At 38.2% G+C, this 25,362-nt stretch overlaps 1 protein-coding gene across 4 annotated transcripts in view; it reads left to right on the top strand.

The window, feature by feature from the left end:
• sgcd (sarcoglycan, delta (dystrophin-associated glycoprotein)) overlaps positions 1-25,362 on the top strand; it is a 1,159,024-nt gene that overhangs the window by 496,433 nt on the left and 637,229 nt on the right. For 2 of the 4 annotated variants that reach the window (XM_059526669.1, XM_059526670.1), the window contains exon 9: positions 18,645-19,201. The exons of 1 other annotated variant lie outside the window; for it this stretch is intronic. In XM_059526669.1, coding sequence (XP_059382652.1) covers positions 18,645-19,016 — 372 coding nt within the window. In that variant the 3' untranslated portion in view covers positions 19,017-19,201. Of the gene's footprint in view, positions 1-18,644; positions 19,202-25,362 lie in introns of those variants that run through there. One more of the 4 variants, XM_059526668.1, reaches the window with a different exon arrangement.

Genomic DNA, 25,362 nt, shown 5'->3' with positions numbered 1-25,362 from the left:
TTCAAAACTGGTTTAAATTGAAATTTAAAATAAGCATGTAAGAAGAATTAAAATGAAAATCTGAATAATATCCTATAATAACCAATGGTAACAGTAAGGAATCATTAATAATTATGAAATTAATCAAACTGGGTAAAAGTAGACATATGCAATTCAGAACAGAATTTAAAAGAGAGAGATCAGAGAGCTGCAGGCTGTGATCTGACTTAACAGGTGACTGCCACTAGATGGCTTACTTCCTTCTAAGTGGGTTAATCAGTGGTTGGCCTGAGACACTTAATTTTCACTATTAAACAATTAAATTCTAATTCAAATCATGTTTGAACAAAATTCAAAGTAAATGTGAACAAAGGCAGGCTAAAAAAAAAAGAAAGTCTAATACTGAAATAATATTCGCACGAGCAAAGCTGTAAATGCAAATAATTATTGAGAATTTAGACAGCTAATTCAATAAATCACAGGGAAATAGAGATTAGTAATTAGAGCGCCTTATCTGAAACGGCCACGAGATAGCACTCATGCAAGCTGGAATCAGAAGACAGGGCAACTTGAAACTTCTAAACAAAGGACCCCTCCCCCCTCTGGTGTTTAGTCAGCGGAATTACAGCCAATTTCAATATAGAATCTGATAGTTTGTCAGGCTGATTTTCTTCATCAAAATCTCAAATAACAAACAGACAAAGGTTTTATGACCCTTGAGGTGCTATCTTAAACAGCGCGTGAGACAGGAACCTTTCACTGACAAACACACGACTGTTAACAACAGGTTTTGTCCATCTGTTGACTCCCATAAACATTTAACCAAATAGCACTTATGATTTAAATGTTTTAGGTTTACAATCGGGTAGCAAAGCCAATTTTAGACCAGGAGTTTTTATCGTTTATTTTTGAATATCACTGTGGTTCACCACGAATTCAATAACGATATTTAATAAACAAGGCCTTTTTTTAACTAAATCAGAGGAAAATCGCTCATGTTCAGATTTAATTATTCATATTAAAATGTTCTCACTGCAGAGAGATCTTGGTCTTTCTTAACAGGAGACTTTTAACATTATACTGCAGTTTAACTTTATTAAAAATAACAGTGACTATAGGTATTTCTAAAGACTGTTAGTGCTGAACAGCTGGCTTTGTGACGAATGAGTTCGCTCGCAGCGCGACTTAACTCACAATTCAAAAATGCGCATACATAATATTAACATCCAAAAATAGGCATGAATATGACAATGAATATTCCTCACAAAAACAAAGTTTGAACGCTGCCCAAATTAAACTCCACCATAAAATATGTAGCAACAATCACTTTCTGGGGAATAATTAACTCAAATGAAGTGAATATTCATGAGTCTATGAATATAATGTGCTTATTGCTTACAAATATTAAATTACCCAAAGAGGTAATATTTAATCAGTTGAAGGTAACCTTTACTAGAATTAATTTAAGTTAATCTAGACAATCTGTTCGTCCCGCGGACTGGAAGCTGGACTTCCTTATCAAAATTCAATAAAAATACCCTTCTTACAAACTCCAAGAAATATTAATCTTCTGATCAGGAAAAAACAATATTTTCTGTGTCTGTACTATTTAGATTACTAAAATCAATCTATAGAAAACAAAGCTTGTAGCTTAGATCACACGATTCAGGGACTTCGATCTCGATGAGCAATAGAACAGTTCAATTCAATCAAATTATGGTATTTTATAAAAACAGACTAAAGAGTACATATAACTACACTTCACACGGAGTAAATATGAGTATATAGCAAAACAAACAGTACAATTTAAACAAGATAAACGAACAAGAATAGTAATGAGAAATGAGAGAGAGAAAGTGGAGAGAGAGAGAGAGAGAGAGAGAGAGTGAAATCTCAGCGTGACACTATTCAAACAGTTAACTTTTCAAGAGACCCCAAGTCATTGAATAATTTCACAAACATGGAATAGCCTGGACAACCTTAAACAGCAATTTGAAGTTGCGATATAAGAAAGTACTTGCTTTGATCTGGCTCTTGTGTGTAGCTGAGTTCAAATTGTCCGTCGGTGCGGCTTCAGCGTTGTTGTTTCCAGAGCAGATGATGCATGAGCTCGATGGTTAACGCGAAGGTAAACTTTGCCAAAAGATTATTAGATTTAAGTTCGTTTGGCTCGTGAAGACAATTGAACAAAGTCAAATATCAGAAGACAACGAAGAAAACTAAAATGAAACGAAAAGTAAAGAAGAACAAACGGAGAAACTTCTTGAAGTCCGGTTGCGAAGCTGAGAACCCCCTCTTTTTCTGGCGGAATGCAGAGAACACCGGCTTCCCTTTGTTTTTACGTAACAGTAGGTTTACACCTATTTTTCCATATGAACCAATGAAGTGTAAGAAACTGAGGCGGGAAAAGTCTACTTTGTTTGCTGATTTCCGCCCACTGGTCTAATTTATGGCGATGACAAAATTAAACATTTTTCCTAAGCAAGATTGTTCCTCTGAAACAATGCATCTTTTTGTAATTTGCTGTCAAGATTCGTTACAGTCATGTTTTTACGATTATCCAGACACCAAAAACTATGATTTTGCAAATCACATATACAGAGATACAGAGTTTTTCCTAACTACATGCATATAAAGTTTGATTAAACACACAGTAACATTTATATATTCCACTATGCCACATACATACATTTGAGCACAAAAAGGGAGACATTAAAAATACATTTAGTGGTAGTTTTATGGAAACAGGCCCATGGCTGGCCAAAATGCTCGTGCCTGTTACTGAATTGTGTGTGTGTCCGTTCTGTGGAATGTGTGGTCGCGCCGTGAGTGAAAAGGGCGGGTGTTTGTCTTTCGTTTGAAGTTCGATCTTGTATCTTCTGGATAGTTTTAGAGGCGTTATAATTCTCATCCACGCCAGGATGTTGGCGTCATGGTGGCGCCCGGGTGGTGAGTGTTGCTTTTGAAAGGAGGGCAGGAGACGTGGATACAAAATCAAATACAAAAGCTTTATTTCAATAATAGAGCAACAATATTTAAAAGACTGTGGGACCATACAACATTCACAACAAAGAAAACAAAAAGGAGGCAGAGGCTTAACAATGGCAGGACACGATTTTACTGAGCACAAGGCTCCTATACCACTCTTACCACCCTGTGCACAGGTCTCAACACACGCACACCAGTAAGGTCAAGCATGAACACACAGCACTCTGTGACAAAACCTCCACCACCACACATGAGGGCCTACTAATGGCCTGCCCTGAAGCTTCGGCTCCTGTAATGAAAAGACAAAATTACCCAAAAATGGTCTCAACATAAACAAGGAAACTTAAGTACAAAAAACAAACATTAAAATGAAAAAAAAGTTTGTTGAGACAAACTTTAAGTTGGCTTGAGAAAGCCTGACCAGAAAGTTTGAAGAAGTTTAAAGAAGTTAAAAGTTCATAGTTTAAGGTTAGATTGATAGATTAGTTGAAAGAAAGAAAGATATATTAGTTAGAAAGAATGACAGATAGATTAGTTAGAAAGAATGATATAGATAAGTTCAAAATAAAGAATGATAGATAGATTAGTTTTACAGAAAGAATGCATGCGACTAACATGTTTCTAGCATGATTAGCAAGTTACTAGCATGTTGTTAGCATGACTAGCATGTCGCTACCATGTTTCTAGCATGACTAGCATGTTGCTAGCATGATTCTAGCATGATTAGCATACGAATAGCATGTTGTTAGCATGACTAGCATGTCGCTATCATGTTTCTAGAATGTTTATACCATGATTAACAAGCTGCTAGCATGTTTCTACCATGATCAGCAAGTTACTAGCATGTTGTTAGCATGACTAGCATATTGGTAGCATGTTTCTAGCATGACTAGCATGCGACTAGCATGTTGCTAGCATGTTTCTAGCATGATTAGCATGTTAATAGCATGTTGCTAGCATATTGTTATCATGACTAACATGTTGCTAGTATATTTCTAACATGATTAGCATTTGACTAGCACGTTGTTAACATGTTTCTAGCATGATTAGCATGTTGTTAGCATGTTTCTAGCATGATTATAGCATGATTAGCATGTCTCTAGCATGATTAGCATGTTGCTAGCATGTTTCTAGCTTGATTAGCAGTCGACTAGCATTATTAGCATGTTTGCTAGCATGTTTCTAGCATGATTAGCATATTTTTAGCATGACTAGCATGTGACTAGCATGTTGCTAACATGATTAGCATGTTGTTAGGATGTTTCTAACATGATTAGCATGCGACTAGTATGTTGCTAGCATGTTTCTAGCATGAATAGCATGTTGCTAGCAATTTTCTAGCATGATTACCATGTTGCTAGCATGTCGCTAGCATGTTTCTAGCATGATTACCATGTTGTTAGCATGTTGCTAACTTGATTAGCATGTTGCTAGGATGTTTCTAACATGATTAGCATGCAACTAGCATGTTGTTAACATGTTTCTAGAATGATTAGCATGCAACTAGCATGATTAGCATGTTGCAAGTATGTCGCTAGCATGTTTCTAGAATGATTAGCATGTTGCTAGCATGTCGTCAGCATGTCTCTAGCATGATTAGCATGTTGCTAGCATGTCGCTTACATGTTTCTAGCATGATTAGCATGCGGCTAACATGTTGCTAGCATGATTTTAGCATGATTATCATGTTGCTAGCATGTTTCTGGCATGATTAGCATGCGACTAGCATGTTTCTAGCATGATTAACATGTTGGTAACATGTCGCTAGCATGACTAGCATGCGACTAGCATGTTTCTAGCATGATTAGCAAGTTACTAGCATGTTGTTAGCATGACTAGCATGTCGCTACCATGTTTCTAGCATGACTAGCATGTTGCTAGCATGATTCTAGCATGATTAGCATACGAATAGCATGTTGTTAGCATGACTAGCATGTCGCTACCATGTTTCTAGAATGTTTATACCATGATTAACAAGCTGCTAGCATGTTTCTACCATGATTAGCAAGTTACTAGCATGTTGTTAGCATGACTAGCATGTTGCTAGCATGTTTCTAGCATGACTAGCATGCGACTAGCATGTTGCTAGCATGTTTCTAGCATGATTAGCATGTTAATAGCATGTTGCTAGCATATTGTTATCATGACTAACATGTTGCTAGTATATTTCTAACATGATTAGCATTTGACTAGCACGTTGTTAACATGTTTCTAGCATTATTAGCATGTTGTTAGCATGTTTCTAGCATGATTAGCATGCGACTAGCATGTTGCTAGCATGATTATAGCATGATTAGCATGTCTCTAGCATGATTAGCATGTTGCTAGCATGTTTCTAGCTTGATTAGCATTCGACTAGCATTATTAGCATGTTTGCTAGCATGTTTCTAGCATGATTAGCATATTTCTAGCATGACTAGCATGTGACTAGCATGTTGCTAACATGATTAGCATGTTGCTAGGATGTTTCTAACATGATTAGCATACGACTAGCATGTTGCTAGCATGTTTCTAGCATGATTAGCATGTTGGTAGCAATTTTCTAGCATGATTACCATGTTGCTAGCATGTCGCTAGCATGTTTCTAGCATGATTACCATGTTGTTAGCATGTTGCTTACATGATTAGCATGTTGTTAGGATGTTTCTAACATGATTAGCATGCAACTAGCATGTTGTTAACATGTTTCTAGAATGATTAGCATGCAACTAGCATGATGCTAGCATGATTAGCATGTTGCTAGCATGTCGCTAGCATGTTTCTAGCATGATTAGCATGCAACTAGCATGTTGCTAGCATGATTAGCATATTGCTAGCATGTCGCTAGCATGTTTCTAGAATGATTAGCATGTTGCTAGCATGTCGTCAGCATGTCTCTAGCATGATTAGCATGTTGCTAGCATGTCGCTTACATGTTTCTAGCATGATTAGCATGCGGCTAACATGTTGCTAGCATGATTTTAGCATGATTATCATGTTGCTAGCATGTTTCTGGCATGATTAGCATGCGACTAGCATGTTTCTAGCATGATTAACATGTTGCTAACATGTCGCTAGCATGACTAGCATGCGACTAGCATGTTGTTAACATGTTTCTAGCATGACTAACATGCAACTAGCATGTTGCTACCATGATTAGCATGTTGCTATCATGTTTCTAGCATGTTTCTAGCATGACTAGCATGCGACTAGCATGTTGCTAGCATGATTTTACCATGACTAGCATGTTTCTAGCATGACTAGCATGCGACTAGCATGTTGCTAGCATGATTTTACAATGATTAGCATGTTGCTAGCATGTTGCTAGCTTGTTTCTAGCATGACTAGCTTGCGACTAGCAAGTTGCTAGTTTGATTAACATGTTGCTAACATGATTTTAGCATGATTAACATGTTGTTACCATGTTTCTAGCATGACTAGCATACTACTAGCATGTTGCTAGCATGATTTTAGCATGATTAGCATGTTTCTAACATGACTAGCATGCGACTAGCAAGTTGCTAGCATGATTTTAGCATGATTAGCATGTTGCTAGCATCTCTCTAGCATGATTAGCGTGTTGCTAGCATGTCGCTAGCATGTTTCTAACATGATTAGCATGCGACTAACATGTTGCTAGCATGATTTTAGCATGATTAGCATGTTGCTAACATGTTTCTAGCATGATTAGCATGCGACTAGCATGTTTCTGGCATTATTAGCATGTTGCTAGCATGTTTCTAGCATGATTAGCATGCGACTAGCATGTTGCTAGCATGATTAACATGTTGCTACCATGTTTCTAGCATGACTAGCATGTGACTAGCATGTTGCTAGCATGTTTCTAGCATGTTTCTAGCATGACTAGCATGCGATTAGCATGTTGCTAGCATGATTTTAGCATGATTAGCATATTATTAGGATAGATAGATAGATAGATAGATAGATAGATAGATAGATAGATAGATAGATAGATAGATAGATAGATAGATAGAAAGAAATAGTCAGATTAATAGATAGATAGATAGATAGATAGATAGATAGATAGATAGATAGAAAGAAATAGTCAGATTGATAGATAGATAGATAGATAGATAGATAGATAGATAGATAGATTAGATGAGTTTGAATGAGTTTAAATTGATTAGCATCAAAGCTTGATTGAGTCTAATAGGATTTGGAGATTGGGTCTTCTGAACATCCTGTCAATGAAAGTCTATGGGCATTTTTATGATTTTTAATATTAATTTTTAGGAAAACCGTAACTCAAACCAGTCTGAAAAGTCAGAACAGTATGAAGGTCTGACCCGAGTTTGGAGTATGTAGCTTGAATGGTCTAGGAGGAGTTAGTGTCCAAAAATGTTGCGGCCAGAAAAATAAGAAGAAGAAGAAGAAGAAGAAGAAGAAGAAGAAGAAGTTTAAATAGGATTTCAGTAAGTTGGCTTTCTCAAGCCAACTTAATAAACCAGGGGCCCTGAGTATGTTAACCCTGAAATTAGGGAAACTCTACGTTTTCTGTTTCAGAATGGAAGGTTTTTCAAACCCAAGAAAGCAGAATAAGTCAAGCCCTTTTCTGAAAGAGAGCTAACTTATACTCAGAGTCAGATACCATGGTGACATACTCTATGAACCTAACCTGGTCAGGAGCAGGTTTTCTTCGGTAAACCCAGAGTTTCTTTTGGTCTCCTCCCCTTTTTTAAACACTTCATTAATGCACGCTGGAAAAAATGCTCTACTTACTAAGTGTTTTTTTTTTTTCAAATACAAATGTTAAAACAAAAAAATGATAAAATAAAGATTGATTTTCCATATAAGAAAATGATATAAGATACTTACTCTTGTTTCCTGGGGGGATTTTAAGGTGGGGAAATTAAGTGACGTAAGTAAAATTATATGCTAGTGTGGTAATAAAAATAATCTTAATGCAAATGAAAAACAAGATTATTCTGAGTGTCTATTACTAAGTGCAAATCTACTGTAGCTCCGCCCTCCATCGGCACATAAGGTTAAATACGACATATGTGAATAACGGCTTCAATAGTGTAGGCAGTAATGTTTTGGGCATGGAAAACTAGGTTGTAACGCGATTGATTGGGTTAGAGTCAGGCTTTTGCCGAGCTTGTTCTTCTCACTTTTCCCATCACTCAATCTCATTTTCAATAAAAATGAACAAAATGTTCTAAAAGTGGAAGTAAAGTGCCCAACTATTGTTTAATAATGATACAACTATTTATAATTTAAATAAATATAATAATTTACAATCTGTTATTATTGCATCCTGTTAATGTATAACAATACTGAGGTGCAAATGTATCTGCCAGTATAAAGTATAACTAGCATCTAATTATTATTTACACTTAGCCTGTTGCAAAGAACTCCTACTTTTACATGGTGAACAGAATATATCACTATTTTTACTGTACATTTTTTTCTGTAAATAGCATCTAGAGCTACTTGCACTTACCCTACTGTAAATAGGATCTTCTGCTAAGAAGTATGTTAATTCCACTTAGTGTAAATAGCCACTGCCATATTTTTCTTACTCTATTGGCAGATCATTTGAAAAATAAGAAAAATGCACTTAAAGTATTATTATTAATATTATTATTTTATATATATATTTTGCCCATGAGATACCATGAAATGATTAGCTATTAGTTCATCTAACGTTCTGCCAGTTATCACCTGTGATATTATAACACCGAGAAGAATTACATTTATATTGAGTCTGAAGTATGCAGATGGCTTTTTGGCGGGAGCTGTTGCCATGGTGAATCGTAATATCAGCGATCCATTGATAATGGCTTTTTATAGTTGTGGTGCACGCGCTTAACTCAGAGTCAGTCAATTTAGAGTTGATTAAACCAACTCATTTCAGCTGTTCTGTAACCGAAAACTCAGAGTTTCCCATCTCAGGGTAAGTCAACTCAGAGTTCAAGTTTAAACTCAGAGTTGGTTGAACCTCCTTAGTGAAACGGGCCCCAGAAAGTCATGAAACAAACTACTCACTGTCCTTTTAACAGCACTCTTAAAAGCAAAATAAAAATAAAGCAAAAAAAAAAAATTTTTCTTATTTTACAAATAATCTGCCAATAGAGTAAGAAAAATACGGCAGTGGCTATTTACACTAAGTGGAATTAGCATACTTTCTTAGCGATAGATCCTATTTACAGTAGGCTAAGGGCAAGTAGCTCTAGATGCTATTTACAGAAAACATGTACAGTGAAAACCGTGATATATTTTATTTAGCATGTAAAAGTAGCAGTTCTTTGCAACAGGCTAAGTGTAGATAATAATTAGATGCTAGTTATACTTTATACTGGCAGATACTGTACATTTGCATCTCAGTATTGTTATACATTAACAGGATGCAATAATAACAGATTGTAAATTATTATATTTATTACAATTATAAATAGTTGTATCATTATTAAACACTCGTTAGGCACTTTACTTCCACTTTTAGAACATTTTGTTCATTTTTATTGAAAATAAATTCTTACGTGACATGTGATGGGAAAGGTGAGAAGAACGAGCTTGGCAAAAGCCGGACTCTAACCCAATCAATCGCATTACAAGCTAGTTTTCCGTGCCCAAAACATTACTGCCTACACCATTGAAGCTGTTATTCACATGTGTCGTATTTAACCTTATGAATTGATGGAGGGTGGAGCTACACTAGATTTGCACTTAGTAATGGACCCTCTGAATAATCTTGTTTTCCATTTGCATTAAGATAATTTTTATGACCACACTGGCATATAATTTTACTTAAGTAAAATGCACTTAATTTAGATCCCCCCAGGAAACAAGACTAAGTATCTTATATAATTTTCTTATATAGAAAATCAATCTTTATTTTATCATTTTTTATATATATTTGTACTTGGGAAAAGAAAAGAAGAAGAAAAAACACTTAGTAAGAAGAGCATTTTTTCCAGCGTGCATTAATGAAGTGTTTAAAAAGGGGGAGGAGACCGAAAGAAACTCTGGGTTTATCAAAGAATACCTGCTCCTGACCAGGTTAGGTTCATAGAGTATGTTACCATGGTAACTGACTCTGAGTATAAGTAAGCTCTCTTTCAGAAACGGGCTTGATTTACCCTGCTTTCTCGGGTTTGACAAACCTCCCATTCTGAAACAGAAAACCTAGAGTTTCCTTCATTTCAGGGTTAACATACTCAGAGTTTTCTCTTAACCTCCTTTGTGAAACGGGCCCCAGGTGTCACACAAGACAAATAAGTCGAGGACGCACCTGTTGACGAGAAGGTTTGTCACAGGAGAAATACCGATATACAAAGCAGCAGCATCAAACAGCGTTGCCACACAAGCCTCACAGAATGCCCAGTATCGGAGAACCATCTAATCTTCCTAAAAATTAAAACAAACATACTTGCGGTCAAAAAAAAAAAAAGAGCACTACACAATAGTGATAGTTTCACATAACTTCATTTCATAACCAGTCGCACATCCAAATCACGAACAGGACTGGGTGAAGGGCATGTAAGGGAAAAGTAGCAGCCGCCCACAGCAGCAAGCTATCCTCAAACTCAAGCGTCAAGGATGGGGGGGGCGGAGGTGGCAGTCCCCAGGTAATGACGCACAGCACAAAAGGGAATCGCACGCAAACAGTGACTAGAATCCCCTTTTGTACGATGACCCACGAGCATTAATCTATCTATCTATCTATCTATCTATCTATCTATCTATCTATCTATCTATCTGTCTGTTTATAATATATGGGATAATATACAGTCATTGTTGCTAAATTAATAATTGTTCTATTTACCCTGCCTGGGTTTATTTTGCTATAATGAGCACTGGCTATATATACATTAGTTTATACAATACTGTCTTAGTGAATGAATAATAATAAATCCTGCATATTATATATTTGATTATTTTATTTCACTTTACATTAATTTTATTTATTTATTTATTTATTTTTTATTGTGTTTTTCATGACTTCCATGTAATTCTGAAAACTTTAAGCATGTTCCATGTTGAGGGCCAGAAACCTTGGCAACCTCACAGGAGAAATGATTTAATGAGTGGAACTTGTGGCTAGAAAAGATTATGGAATAGATGGGATTCCTGCTCACTATGTAGTAGCATGTCAATGAGTGCTCAAAGACTTAAAAATGTAAAACCGTCCCAAATCTATTCTTAGCTCACTGCAGTCCTATAGCATTACATTCAACAACAAGCCTAATGATGCAGCAATGGTATAAAAAATAACTACCACCCACTTTTAGAACGTAATTATTCAAATGTGACCAGGGCTGGGGAGTAACGAAATACATGTAACGGCGTTACGCATTTAAAATACAAAATATGAGTAACTGTATTTCGTTATAATTACATTTTAAATTAGGGTGTCAGGTTTCGCTGAAATGAAGGACCCAGATGCAGTAGAAATGCAACAAGAGTTTTATTCAGTGATAAATCAAACTGCTGAATTCCAGATCCACAATCCAAGAACTCAATAGAAGAGATCAGAGTCCAAACAGATATGTTCCAGGCGAGCGATAGTCAGAATCAGGCGATGGTCATTAAAGATGATAGCCCAGGCAGATTCAAAGAGATCCAAAAATCTAGATAATAATCCAGAGCAAAAATCCAAAAGTCCCGATGAACAGACCACTGGCCAAGGAGCATAGACAGTCCAGACAGCAGTTGAAATAACTGGCCAGAAAAAAAGAAAAACTGAAAAAAATACGAAACTATAACTGATGAACCAAAACAAGAAACGCGTAAAAAGCGTTAACAACAAAACACACTGGCAAAAACAAAGAGAAAACATGAGATTTAAATAAGGAAAAAATAAATGAGGAAATGACAAACAGCTGAGAACGCATGCACAACCGTGCTGATTGCAAAGTGCAATCAGCTGAATGCGGCTGGCATGCGCAAGTGAAAAACAAAACAATCAACACGTGCACAACCACGCCGATCGCAAAACGGCTGATCGTGGCCGGCACGTGCAAACAGAAACAAAAACAAAGGCTCCTCCAGGAGAAAGAGACGGATCAAACCTGAGCCCTGACAGTAGCCCCCCTCCCAGGAACGCCATCCGCCGTACTCCTGGTTGAGGGAGACTGATGACGATGAAACTCCACGATGAGCGAGCGGTCCAGAATGTCCCGAGCTGGGAAGCAAGATCTCTCTTCCGGACCGTAGCCTTCCCAATCCACTAAATATTGAAAACCCCGTCCACGGCGCCTGGAATCAAGAATCCGCCTGACTAAAAGGCAGGAGCGCCCTCAATCATCAGGGGAGGAGGGGGGGTGGGGATAGAAACATAAGAATGGGAAGAACGTAGAACAGGTTTAACACGAGAAACATGAAAGACAGGATGGACACGACAGAGAGGTTGAGGCAACCGAAGCCGCACTGCCACCGGACTGACCACCTTGAAAATGGAATAAGGCCCTATAAATGTGGGTGCCAACTTACGGGCCGGAACCCGAAGTGGCAGATCTTTGGTAGAGAGCCACACCCTTTGCCCACAAACATACCTGGGTGCCACAGTCCGACGGTGGTCAGCAGCTCTTTTAGTGCGTCCCCCAGACTGGACCAACGCTTCCCTGGCCCTCCTCCAGGTACGATAACAGCGTTGCATAAATGCCTGGACTGAGGGAACTGCGGCCTCAGCAGCCTTGGAAGGAAACAGAGGGGGTTGATAACCAAGGCAACACATGAATGGGGAAAGCCCAGTCGAGGACACCGGCAAGGAGTTATAGGCATATTCAGCCCAAGTTAGCTGCTGACTCCAGGAGGAGGGGTTATGGGAAGCCAGGCATCGGAGCATCCGCTCGAGATCCTGGTTTGCACGCTTGGTTTGGCCGTTGGTCTGTGGATGGAATCCTGAGGACAGACTGGTGGAGGCACCCAGTTGGCGACAGAATTCCCTCCAAAACTGGGACATGAACTGGGGCCCCCTGTCAGAGACCACATCCTCCGGAAGACAATGAATCCGGAAGACGTGGTCAATGACCACCCGGGCCGTCTCCCTAGCCGAAGGGAGTTTAGGAAGGGGAATGAAGTGAACCACCTTAGAAAAGCGATCCACAACAGTAAGGACCACCGTATTGCTGCTGGATGGAGGGAAACCAGTAACAAAATCCAGGGCAATATGTGACCAGGGGCAGGAAGGAATAGGGAGGGGATGAAGCAGACCAACGGGAGGTTGATTGGAAGATTTGTTTTGAGCACAAACCTCACAAGCACCCACGAACCGACGGATGTCCTCAGCCATGGCCGGCCACCAAAAACGCTGGCGGATGGCTGCCAGCAACCTCCTCACACCGGGATGACACGTGAGTTTAGAAGAGTGACCCCACTGCAAGACGGTGTTGAGGACTGTATCAGGCACAAATAACAGACCCGCCGGACACCCCATGGCCACCTCAACCTGAGCTAATGCTCGCCTGACCTGACCCTTGATACCCCAGGTGACGGCCCCCACCACACGGCCCAAAGGCAAAATGGTGTCAGGAGGAGACTCATCAACAGGCGCATCAAACTGCCGGGACAGAGCGTTGGGCTTGCCATTCTTAGAACCTGGTCTGTAAGACAACAACAAAGTTGAAGCGTCCAAAAAACAGCGCCCAACGAGCCTGTCTGGAGTTCAGCCGCTTGGCCGATTGAATATACTCCAGATTTCTATGATCAGTCCACACCAAAAATGGAATTATCGTCCCCTCCAACCAGTGACGCCACTCTCCCAAAGCCAAGCATACTGCCAGCAGCTCTCTGTTGCCGATGTCATAATTTCGTTCTGAGGGAGAAAGGCGATGAGATGGACAAGGATGCAACTTATTATCATGAGGGGATTTTTGGGAAAGAACTGCACCTACACCAACCTGTGACGCATCCACCTCCAATACAAACTGTCTGCTAGGATCCGGCAAAATAAGAATAGGAGCAGTAGTGAACCTGGATTTCAAATCATCAAAAGCTGCTTGAGTAACACTAACATCTGCCACTAATCCATCCAAAAAAGTAGCCACCAGAGCCGCTGAGTTCCACTCACTTGTAGCTTCAAGAGTCTTAAATTCAATAGAATAATCAGCAACTGACCTCTTGCCTTGATGCAGCGAAGCCAATTGCCGGGAAGCCTCTTTGCCAAACACGGCTCGATCTCCAAAATGTATAACCGCCCTGCCTCGATGGGCTATCTTGAATAATGGTGTAAAATTCCTAACTTGATTTGCGTTGTTCACTGTCTTGAAGACCTATCGAAGTTGACATTTGCACTTGTTTCTAAATCTTGCCGATTCAAACATCTTAAACCATTTGCGCACATTCGGAGCCTCCGCGCATTCTTTTAAAGCATGCTGAGAGCAACATTTCAGTCAATGCCCTTACACAGAATTGAATCCTCTTTCGCGTATCATTGCTTCTGAATCAACACATACACACAAAATCATCTCAAAATAATTGTCTCTGCAAGCATTTTCGTAAACACAGTCAGTTATGTCTTAAGTGAACGTATACAGTGGAGAAAGAAATCTCGTGCATTATTATATTGGATCCGTGCATGGTCTTAAAGAGAGCTGTAAATACCAGGTGTTTCATTAGTGGCACCTGCTGTCAGAGAGAGTGACATTTGCGTCTCATTCACAAAAGTAAATTCAGACTATTCTGTTTTTACTGAAATATTTTTTAATTATACAATCCAAATAACATGTATTTAGCTTTTTTTTTTAATATTAATTCAAATGGTTTCCCCTGATTTAAAAAAAGAGCACAGACTAAGCCTTTGTTTATGTGAAGATATTTATTTTAGTTGTATTTTTTATTTTTATTTAGTTTTATTTAGGATTTGTTTTTAAATTTCAAGTAAATTTTATAATTAAACATTTCAATTTCACAAAGAAATATGCAGCATTTTGTCTGAGAAATAATAAAATGACACATTAATTTACAATTAGTCTTGAATCTCATTTTTTTTTTTAAATAAATAAATATATAAATAAATTGTAAGAAAATTTTATGTTAACTGTATTGTGAATTTTATCGCATCGTAAGTTTATTGAATCGTTACATCCCGATATGCTAGTTTTTGCTGATGATGCTGATTTGTCCACAGTAAAGTTCAGCTGATGTCTTTTTTTTCTGGCTAGTTAAATTCATTTTGGGCTACCAAAACCTGAAGAATGCCTACCCAAAGGGCTACCAGTGAGGCGTCTTTCCCAAAAGCATCATTACACATTGTTTGCGACCGTGGGAAATGAGACCTGTCAGTTTTGACTCAGCGATTCTTTTGTGCCGATCACTTCTCCATAGAGAAGATTATAATCACTTAAAGTTTGGTCCATTCATTAAACAAATCTATTGTATAACTTGGACAACTGTGCCAGTTGTTTTGGCTACTTTTATTGTGTTTGGTGTGTCTGGATTCGTTTTGAAGCTTGGAATGCAGCAAGAAAAAGCACGGAATCCCATTCATTGTATTCACATTGAATTTCTATTGATTGGAAGATTTAGATGACATTAACAAAAATGTTGTTTATAGAAATTCTGTGGAAAACTGATGTTGATAAAAATAAAATGCTAAGAAAACACAAATCATATGACTGGCAGATGTCACTTTTTTTTCTTTTTTTTTTAGAGTTGTAAAGCATAAAAACAAGACATCAAGTTAATATGTTCATTTGTGTTAAAAAGCTTAACTATTTAAAAGTATTCTGAACTATTTATATTAAGTTACTAAACCTGAGTAATCTAACGAAATACATTACTGATTACTTTTTGAATCTTGTTTTTTTTTGTAATCTGTAGTGAAATACACTTTAAAAGTAACCTTCCCAGCCCTGTATATGACATTACATACAGCCAAGTGTGGTGACCTATACTCAGAATTCGTGCTCTGCATTTAACCCATCCAAAGTGCACACACAGCAGTGAATACACACCTGGAGCAGTGGGCAGCCATTTATGCTGCGGCACCCAGGCAGCAGTTGGGGGTTTGATGGTATTGATGGCACTTCAGCCATGGTATTGAAGGTGGAGAGAGCCCTGTATATTCATTCTCCCCACCTACAGCTTCTTGGCACTATGCTACCACCCACATAGAATACTCTACTGAATGTAAATAACTTTTGACTTTGGAAGCCACAACTTGGGGGACAAACAAACAAACAAACGAATGAATGAATAAACAAACCACAGGCCAAGCCATTTTAAAGGTCAACAACAGAGAAAAACCTAGTCAAAATTCTTCCCTAACAATCAAATCATCTGTAACCATGGTTACATCAGCGAACCCCTCCTGAACCTCAGCATAGTCAACCGATAATAATTGGCTACATGCACAAGCGTAGTGATAAACTTTAGCTATTGTCAGAAGTCGGCATATTGGTTTCTGATTTACTTCACCCGCATCCGCTTTAAACAAACAAGATGAGTGCTGCTGCTGTTGTATGAAAAAAGAGATATAATGTGCATGACACATCTAAGTTTCTAAAAACTGTAGGTGGATCTAAGGAGCACTGCTGTGTGCCACTTTGCTCTGCTTCAAGTCGATATAACACCCATTTGAGCTTCCTGATCGAGGCAGCAACAGCAAAAATTGTTAGGGTCAGCAGGGCAAAGAAAACCTATACTACTACCACAACAATTGAAAGCCCTTTAACCAGACCAACTGTAAGTTTTCTTTTCTCTCTCACGCACACACACATACAGATATACCGAAGCATGAAAAGGATGGTTTTGAATTGACACTCATTAATTAGGGTGTAATGACACCCTCATTCATGATTCAATACATATAGATTTATTTTATACGAATATACTTGCACTCTGTCACATTTGGCATTATAAGGACCCTCAATATATATATATATATATATATATATATATATATATATATATTAGGGGTGGCACGGTACATGAAAAAACACCCGAACCATTCGGTTAGCTTGTCTCGGTTCGGTTCGTGTGTGCGTCGCTCGGTTCGACCCATGCGCAATGTAGCCCCGTGCTCAGTTTCGCCTCATACAGTTTCGCGCAAACATACAAGTAGACAGCAAACGTGGAGTAAGGAGTGCTGCAGAAATGGCAAGTGGAGGAGATAATGAAGGCTGCCCGGAGTTGGCGGATGCGCCTGCGTCATTCAAATCCGGTGTGTGGGAACATTTTGGATTTCATGTTACTTACGATGACAATGGAAATAAAACAGTAGATAGAACGGTGACTGTGTGCAAGCATTGTGCAAAATGCATTCAATATGCAGTTCATTTGAGAAGACATCACGCCAATGTGTCGGTAAGCACAAACAGGAGAGAACCGATTAGGAAACAACTTCTACTGTCCGCAGCATTTAAGCAACCTCTCAGTGATAAGACGGACAGGACATTAGCCATAACTAAAGCATTGGGGATGTTTATAGCAAAAGATATGCAACCGTACAGCGTTATCGAGTGTGAAGAAACTAGCCGCTGTATAATATTCCCTCTCGCCGACACTTCGTCACCACTGTAATTCCAAAACTTGGACGAGACACGAGGAGAAATTTAAAAATAATTGTCCGATACAGCCCACGTAGCTCTCACTACAGATGGATGGACCTCCAGGGCCACTTAAAGTTTCCTCACGGTGACTGCTCACTATATTACTTCAGAGTGGGAAATGAGAAGCTGCGTTTTGCAAACCCGCCCCATTTATGAAAGTCATACCAGTGAGCATCTCTCTGAAATGCTGACCGATGCGGTGGCGGAATGGAAAGTGGAAAGGGTAAACAGCATAATTCCTGTTACTACAGATAATGCTAAAAATATAGTGAATGCTATCGATTTAGCAGCAGGACTTGGGCCACAGATCGGGTGCTTCACACACACAGTTAACCTAAACCAAGTACTTTGACTCTTGGGGAAGGTTAGGAAGGTGGTTAGCTTCTTTCACCGAAGCACAACAGCTGCCCATGCCCTGAAAACCAAGCAGGATATGCTTGAATTGCCTGTTCACAAACTAATTCACGACGTAACAACTCGTTGGAACTCCACATATGACATGTTAGAATGTTATGTGGAGCAACAGGCTGCCATCTACTCTGCCATGATGGACAAGGATATGAAGAAGAAAGTCAAAGACATTGCCTTGTTAACTGAAAGTGAGACAATACTGGCAGAGGGTCTCATTAATATTCTCAAACCTCTGAAGAATGTAATCACCCTCATGAGCACAGAAACATCCCCCTCAGTTTCAATGATTATCCCAATGCAGAAGATGATACTGAAATCCATGACATCAAGTGCAGAGTACAGTACGACCATCAAAGAAGCCAAGGCAGCCATCACTAAAGACCTAAAAGGCAGATACAATGACCCTGGTGTTCAGGATTATCTGCACAAAGCCACTTGATCCAAGATTCAAGTCCCTGCCTTACCTGGAAGAAGCCCGTGTTTAGAAAATCTACGATGATCTAACCATGGACATTGTGGACATTGAAAAGCAGGTTTTGTGTTTTTTGTATCTTACTTAAATTTGATTTCATATAATTTTTTTATATGATTTTTTATCCTAATGATAATTGCTATTTTTTTTTTACTAAGCAAAGCAAATTTAATCTTTTTGTGCATTTGTAATATTTTTCTCTTTCCCACTGCCCAGAAGAAAATAACTTTTTGCTGCCATGAGAGCCATTTTTTATTATTAACATTTCCAAAATGTCTATTTTGTTATATACTCATCAGGGTCAAAGCACTGAAGCCCAAGCGAACAGTTCCTCCTCAGGAGCGGAGCCAGGGCCATCAGAGACCTCTCCTCCCCAGAAAAAATCTGCCATGGCAATGGTATTTGCAGATTTTTTTAAAACAGAGAAAAGAAGAACAAAGCCTTTGTCAGACATCATTCATGAAGAGGTCACCTCATACAAAGACACAGGCTGCATCTCTGTGGATGAAGACCCACTCGCATGGTGGAAGAACAATGAGCATAAGTATCCTCACATTGCTAAGTTAGCCCAATCTAACCTTGCTGTCCAAGGTACATCTGTGCCAAGTGAACGTGTTTTCTCAAAAATGTTTTTTATGCAACATTTTGATAGCCAGCATTTTTGTTTTTAATATTTAAATATATACAGTGGCACTTTAATCTCTAGTTTCCAAATACTGCACTTTAGTTTCAAGTGAAAGAAATGTATCCTCACTCTCAGGGAATAGAAGCATTGCTTATACTGTTCTTGTGTTAAGATGTTTAAACTTATGCTTGACTTTATGATTGTGGCCTTTGCTATTGTTATAGCCTCATATTAAACTATTACATTATATTATATATTTATGTTTAAAGGATTTTGACTTGTTGAAAAGACAGAGCTTTAAGAGTTCCTCTCTTTTTCTTTTAAAATATATATTTATATATATATATATATATTAATACACATTTTCCTTTTTTTGCCAAATACACAAAAAGCATGTCATCATCAATGTCTTGTCTTGCTGTATCAAAATCTCATATAGCTTTTACTCAGAGAGGGTCCCAATAGTGCTTAAAGTCAAGTCAAAATGTTAATACTGTATCCTAAATTGTGGATAATTAAGCTAATAAGCTATATATCATATGCTGAAGGAAATTTCTGGAGTATTAAAGATTAAAATAAAATAAAAAATAACAAGAACCGTACAGAAAACCGTGACCCTAAAACCGTGATACGAACCGAACCATGGGTTTTGTGAACCGTGCCACCCCAAATATATATATATATATATATTATATATATATATAAATAGTAGTTTAATGTACTGACACTAAAACTCTGTAAACTGGATTTTTTTTATCACAGTCATTTTTATTTTGGGTGAGCTGTAGACAAAACAGGTATTCATTACCCACTATACATATTGTTGTTGTATTTTTGTATTGGGATATATTGGTTCCCCCCCACTCATTTAGTCAAGTCAAGTCAAGTCAAGTCTCCTTTATTTATATAGCACTTTAAACAAAATACATTGCATCAAAGCAACTGAACAACATTCATTAGTAAAACAGTGTGTCAATAATGTAAAATGACAGTTAAAGGCAGTTCATCATTGAATTCAGTGATGTCATCTCTGTTCAGTTTAAATAGTGTCTGTGCATTAATTTGCAATCAAGTCAACGATATTGCTGTAAATGAAGTGACCCCAACTAAGCAAGCCAGGGGCGACAGCGGCAAGGAACAAAAACTCCATCGGTGGAGAAAAAAACCTTGGGAGAAACCAGGCTCAGTTGGGGGGCCAGTTCTCCTCTGACCAGACGAAACCAGCAGTTCAATTCCAGGTTGCAGCAAAGTCAGATTGTGCAAAAGAATCATCTGTTTCCTTTTGGTCTTGTCCTGGTGATCATCTGAGACAGGGTCTTTACAGGTGATCTGTATCTGGGGCTCTAGTTGTCCTGGTCTCCGCTGTCTTGCAGGGCTGTAGAGGTCCTTTCAAGGTGCCAATCCACCATCTGGTCTGGATACGTACTGGATCCGGGTGACTGCAGTGACGCTCTGATCTGGATACAGACTGGATCTGGTGGCTACAGTGACCTCGGAATAAGAGAGAAACAGACTAATATTAGCGTAGATGCCATTTTTCTAATGAGGTAGCAAGTACAGTAAGTAGACAGCCTAAAGGCCCTTTCTACCACCGCGGGTACCGCCGCCGCGGCATCTGTAAAGTGCGTTTGCAGCTTTTGACCGCTAAGGGGCGCTTTAACCACAAGTTATCAAACAAGCGCATCACAGCACATTTTCGCAAATAGACATCAGTTTTGCCTCGCTGATGTGTTACATTTGACGGCTTCAGTCACGGAAAATGAAAGAAAAAGACTATAGTTAAAATATTTAATATATAATATTCACAGATGAAAGTTTGGTACTTATGAAGTTATGTGCATTTATTAGAACGAATTCAAGCAGGATAAATGTCAAGCCTGTGCCTGAACCTGTGATTATATTTTATATGAATTATGTGTTATATTATTCAAAAGAAATTGTGGTTTACTTTGCATCTGAGCATTAAAAGTGGTAGCCTATTTTAAGGGGGTAGGCTACATGGATTAATATGCAATGTCAATATTTTCATATATTATGCCTATATTTTAATTTATATTTTAAAATTCCTTTAATAAAACAACATGCATTTTTGTTATTTGTTACCTGTCCTTTATTTTAACAGATAACTTCTTGGGAAAAAGACATTTGTCTGTAAACTGATTAAGAAATTGTTGCATGTTTAAACGTGAAGCGCTGTATACAACCCGAATTCCGGAAAAGTTGGGACGTTTTTTAAATTTTAATAAAATGAAAACTAAAGGAATTTCAAATCACATGAGCCAATATTTTATTCACAATAGAACATAGATAACGTAGCAAATGTTTAAACAGAGAAATTTTACACTTTTATCCACTTAATTAGCTCATTTAAAATTTAATGCCTGCTACAGGTCTCAAAAAAGTTGGCACGGGGGCAACAAATGGCTAAAAAAGCAAGCAGTTTTGAAAAGATTCAGCTGGGAGAACATCTAGTGAATAATTAAGTTAATTGATATCAGGTCTGTAACATGATTAGCTATAAAAGCTTTGTCTTAGAGAAGCAGAGTATCTCAGAAGTAAAGATGGGCAGAGGCTCTCCAATCTTTGAAAGACTGCGTAAAAAAATTGTGGAAAACTTTAAAAACAATGTTCCTCAACGTCAAATTGCAAAGGCTTTGCAAATCTCATCATCTACAGTGCATAACATCATCAAAAGATTCAGAGAAACTGGAGAAATCTCTGTGCGTAAGGGACAAGGCCGGAGACCTTTATTGGATGCCCGTGGTCTTCAGGCTCTCAGACGACACTGCATCACTCATCGGCATGATTGTGTCAATGACATTACTAAATGGGCCCAGGAATACTTTCAGAAACCACTGTCGGTAAACACAATCCGCCGTGCCATCAGCAGATGCCAACTAAAGCTCTATCATGCAAAAAGGAAGCCATATGGTCCAGAAGCGCCGTCGTGTCCTGTGGGCCAAGGCTCATTTAAAATGGACTATTTCAAAGTGGAATAGTGTTTTATGGTCAGACGAGTCCAAATTTGACATTCTTGTTGGAAATCACGGATGCCGCGTCCTCCGGGCTAAAGAGGAGGGAGACCTTCCAGGATGTTATCAGCGTTCAGTTCAAAAGCCAGCATCTCTGATGGTATGGGGGTGCATAAGTGCATACGGTATGGGCAGCTTGCATGTTTTGGAAGGCTCTGTGAATGCTGAAAGGTATATAAAGGTTTTAGAGCAACATATGCTTCCCTCCAAACAACGTCTATTTCAGGGAAGGCCTTGTTTATTTCAGCAGGACAATGCAAAACCACATACTGCAGCTATAACAACAGCATGGCTTCGTCGTAGAAGAGTCCGGGTGCTAACCTGGCCTGCCTGCAGTCCAGATCTTTCACCTATAGAGAACATTTGGCGCATCATTAAACGAAAAATACGTCAAAGACGACCACGAACTCTTCAGCAGCTGGAAATCTATATAAGGCAAGAATGGGACCAAATTCCAACAGCAAAACTCCAGCAACTCATAGCCTCAATGCCCAGACGTCTTCAAACTGTTTTGAAAAGAAAAGGAGATGCTACACCATGGTAAACATGCCCCGTCCCAACTATTTTGAGACCTGTAGCAGAAATCAAAATTGAAATGAGCTCATTTTGTGCATAAAATTGTAAACTTTCTCAGTTTAAACATTTGCTATGTTATCTATGTTCTATTGTGAATAAAATATTGGCTCATGTGATTTGAAAGTCTTTTAGTTTTCATTTTATTAAAATTTAAAAAACGTCCCAACTTTTCCGGAATTCGGGTTGTAATTTTGTTCACATTAATTATGCCTAATTAGCCTAAAACAAGAAACGAATAAATTAAACCTGCACGATTTAGCTAAATCTTTGAAACTCTAAAGAATGGACGGCTTAATAAACCGTCCTCATGATTTAAACTCAAGTTCTCTCATTATAATCAACAAATTGCACACGATGTAAAAAAGAGCTTCATTAACTGACAACATAAGTGATTTTAAAGGGAGCCTTCTTTACTTGATTTTAGTGCTGGGCGATAACATATGGCCTAAAAAAAAAAAATCTGATTTATGATTTAAATCGATTTTAAAATCAATATTCAAATGACAAATATTTTTCAAAACAAGTTTTAATATAGTTATAAACTTATAACTGAGACAAGATGATAAAAAAAAACTAATGTTACCTTAATGCTGGAAAGACCTTTATTTTATTATTACTTTTTATTATATATTATTTTTTATTATTTTTTATTTTTTGTTAATACTAGCCCATCAGCTGTGCAAATTTTGTTTGTGAGGATAATAACAGTACATTTTTGTCAGTTATTTTATCTAAACACATCAAAATAGATAAAAATCAAATCAAATAGCCTACTGATAATGTAGTAGCACTATTACATTTGTTTGAATGCATTATTGCTAAAGCGATTGCATGTGAATGTGCTTTATCTGTTTAAATCATGCTTTAACCCAAAAATAATCAGTAAAAGAAACAGACAAACTAATATATATATATCCTTTAACATCCCGCTCGACTGTTGCAGTCATTATATCCTGATCAAGCCATAGCTAAATATGTTTAACATGAATTCTTGCTGAATATGCAGTTATATTACGGGCTGTTGTCATGAATTGTACTCGTGATGGAGGCTCAAGTCAGAATCACACCGCTCCGCTCATCCTTTGCTCGGCTGCGTGTCTCTGTCAGACTCGCGGGGGAGGGTTGAGCCACTCTGGGGTGCATTTCCCAAAAGCATCGTTAGCAAACTATGGTCGCAAGTTCCGTCGTTACCAACGTAGTTCAACGATTTGGTGTTTCCCGAAACCATAGTTCAAACGAACATTCGCAAAATGCATCGCAAACTTGTGTCGTTGGAACGACAGCTCTCCACCTGTGGTTAGAAGCATAGTTCGTCGTTAGTTTGATGTGTCGACGTCGTTGATTGCGCCACACCTGGGGTGTGTTCTATTAAGAGTTATCGACCCTATGCCCTATTCCTTCATTAGATTTCACAATCCACTTTGAGTGATTTAAAAGACTTAAAGTTGTGGTTTAAGTTTATTACATAATTCGCCTTTTTTGTTATTATTACAAATTCAGTTTGAAATAGCAGTGTGGCCCTCGCAATTATTCTCCCTTAGAAGTGCCCTCTGAAAGCTTTAAACATGCTGATTGGAACGCAGCCATTGTTTCGTTTGTGCGAAATAAAACGGTAAGTTTGTCAAGTGAGTTGTCTTTGTAAAAACAGTCCAAAAGAAATATTTCTCATATAACAATATTGCTAAAACAGTGTGTTAGAGGTTGTCACTTAAATTAAATGTTAACTCTCAAATCACAGTATTTTTATAGTAAATTATTTTTTTTATTTTAAATGAATATACCTAAATAAAGTAACAAAAACGTATAGATAAGTGAGTGATTTTGTTGTTTTTACAGAATTAGTATATAGAATACTCTCTACAAATGTGTTTGTGTGTGAATACATACATACATACACACACACACACACACACACACACACATATATATACATATATATATATATATATAGAGAGAGAGAGAGAGAGAGAGAGAGAGTATATACACTGTTTGCAAAAGTATTTAAAAAAAAAGTTTTTAAGTGTTCATTTAATGCATATCAATGCAATGCATTAATGCAAACCAAATATTTAACAGATGTTATATCAGATTAAACAAATGGTTTAAACTGCAATGGTGGCTGGATACTGCACAGGTGTCAGGAGGTATGGGCGAAGAGGATTTTCCTCTGTCTCCCAGCAGCCAGTTATCACCAGAGCCATGCACCCTCTTTAGCCACCTGGCAAACTGCAAAAGTGGCCCACACAAAAGAGTCATGTGTGCTTCCATCACCCACCCATCAGGCCATCACCCACCACCTCCATAAATGTCCAACATCATAATAGTGCAGTGAAGCTAACAACTGAATTTAAAGCGTTGTTTCTTCTTATTGCTCTCTGAAAATGGAAAGGGCCTGATGTTGAAAGGCCAGGCAGGAGAGGGCCTGTTGGAGGCCTGAACTTTGAAGGCAAAGGCCTGGTTGATGCACATGTATACCTCCAAGGATCCTTCCATTGCAAGAGGGCCCCAGGATGGCCAAAACTTTCTCTTCCTCTGGGACAGGAGGAACTGAATTGATGCCCCATCAGTCTTGTTTGCTTCCCTTATGTGCCAGAGCCTTCCGTTTTGTCACACTTGCAAAGTCCCTCCACTTATTCCTGACTTCTGGACTTTGTTCGTATTGCAGAACCTGATTTTACCAAGTGAGACATGTTCCTGGGACAACATCTTTGTTGTCCCTGGAACAACATTGTGATTAACCAATCAGATATGAAGAACCAGTTTATAGATTTTGTGAAGTTTACG

Source organism: Carassius carassius, chromosome 36 (genome assembly GCF_963082965.1).
Source record: "Carassius carassius chromosome 36, fCarCar2.1, whole genome shotgun sequence".
Taxonomy (NCBI): domain Eukaryota; kingdom Metazoa; phylum Chordata; class Actinopteri; order Cypriniformes; family Cyprinidae; genus Carassius; species Carassius carassius.
Note: the sequence above shows the minus strand (reverse complement) of the source record. Positions and strands in the feature narration are given on the sequence as shown.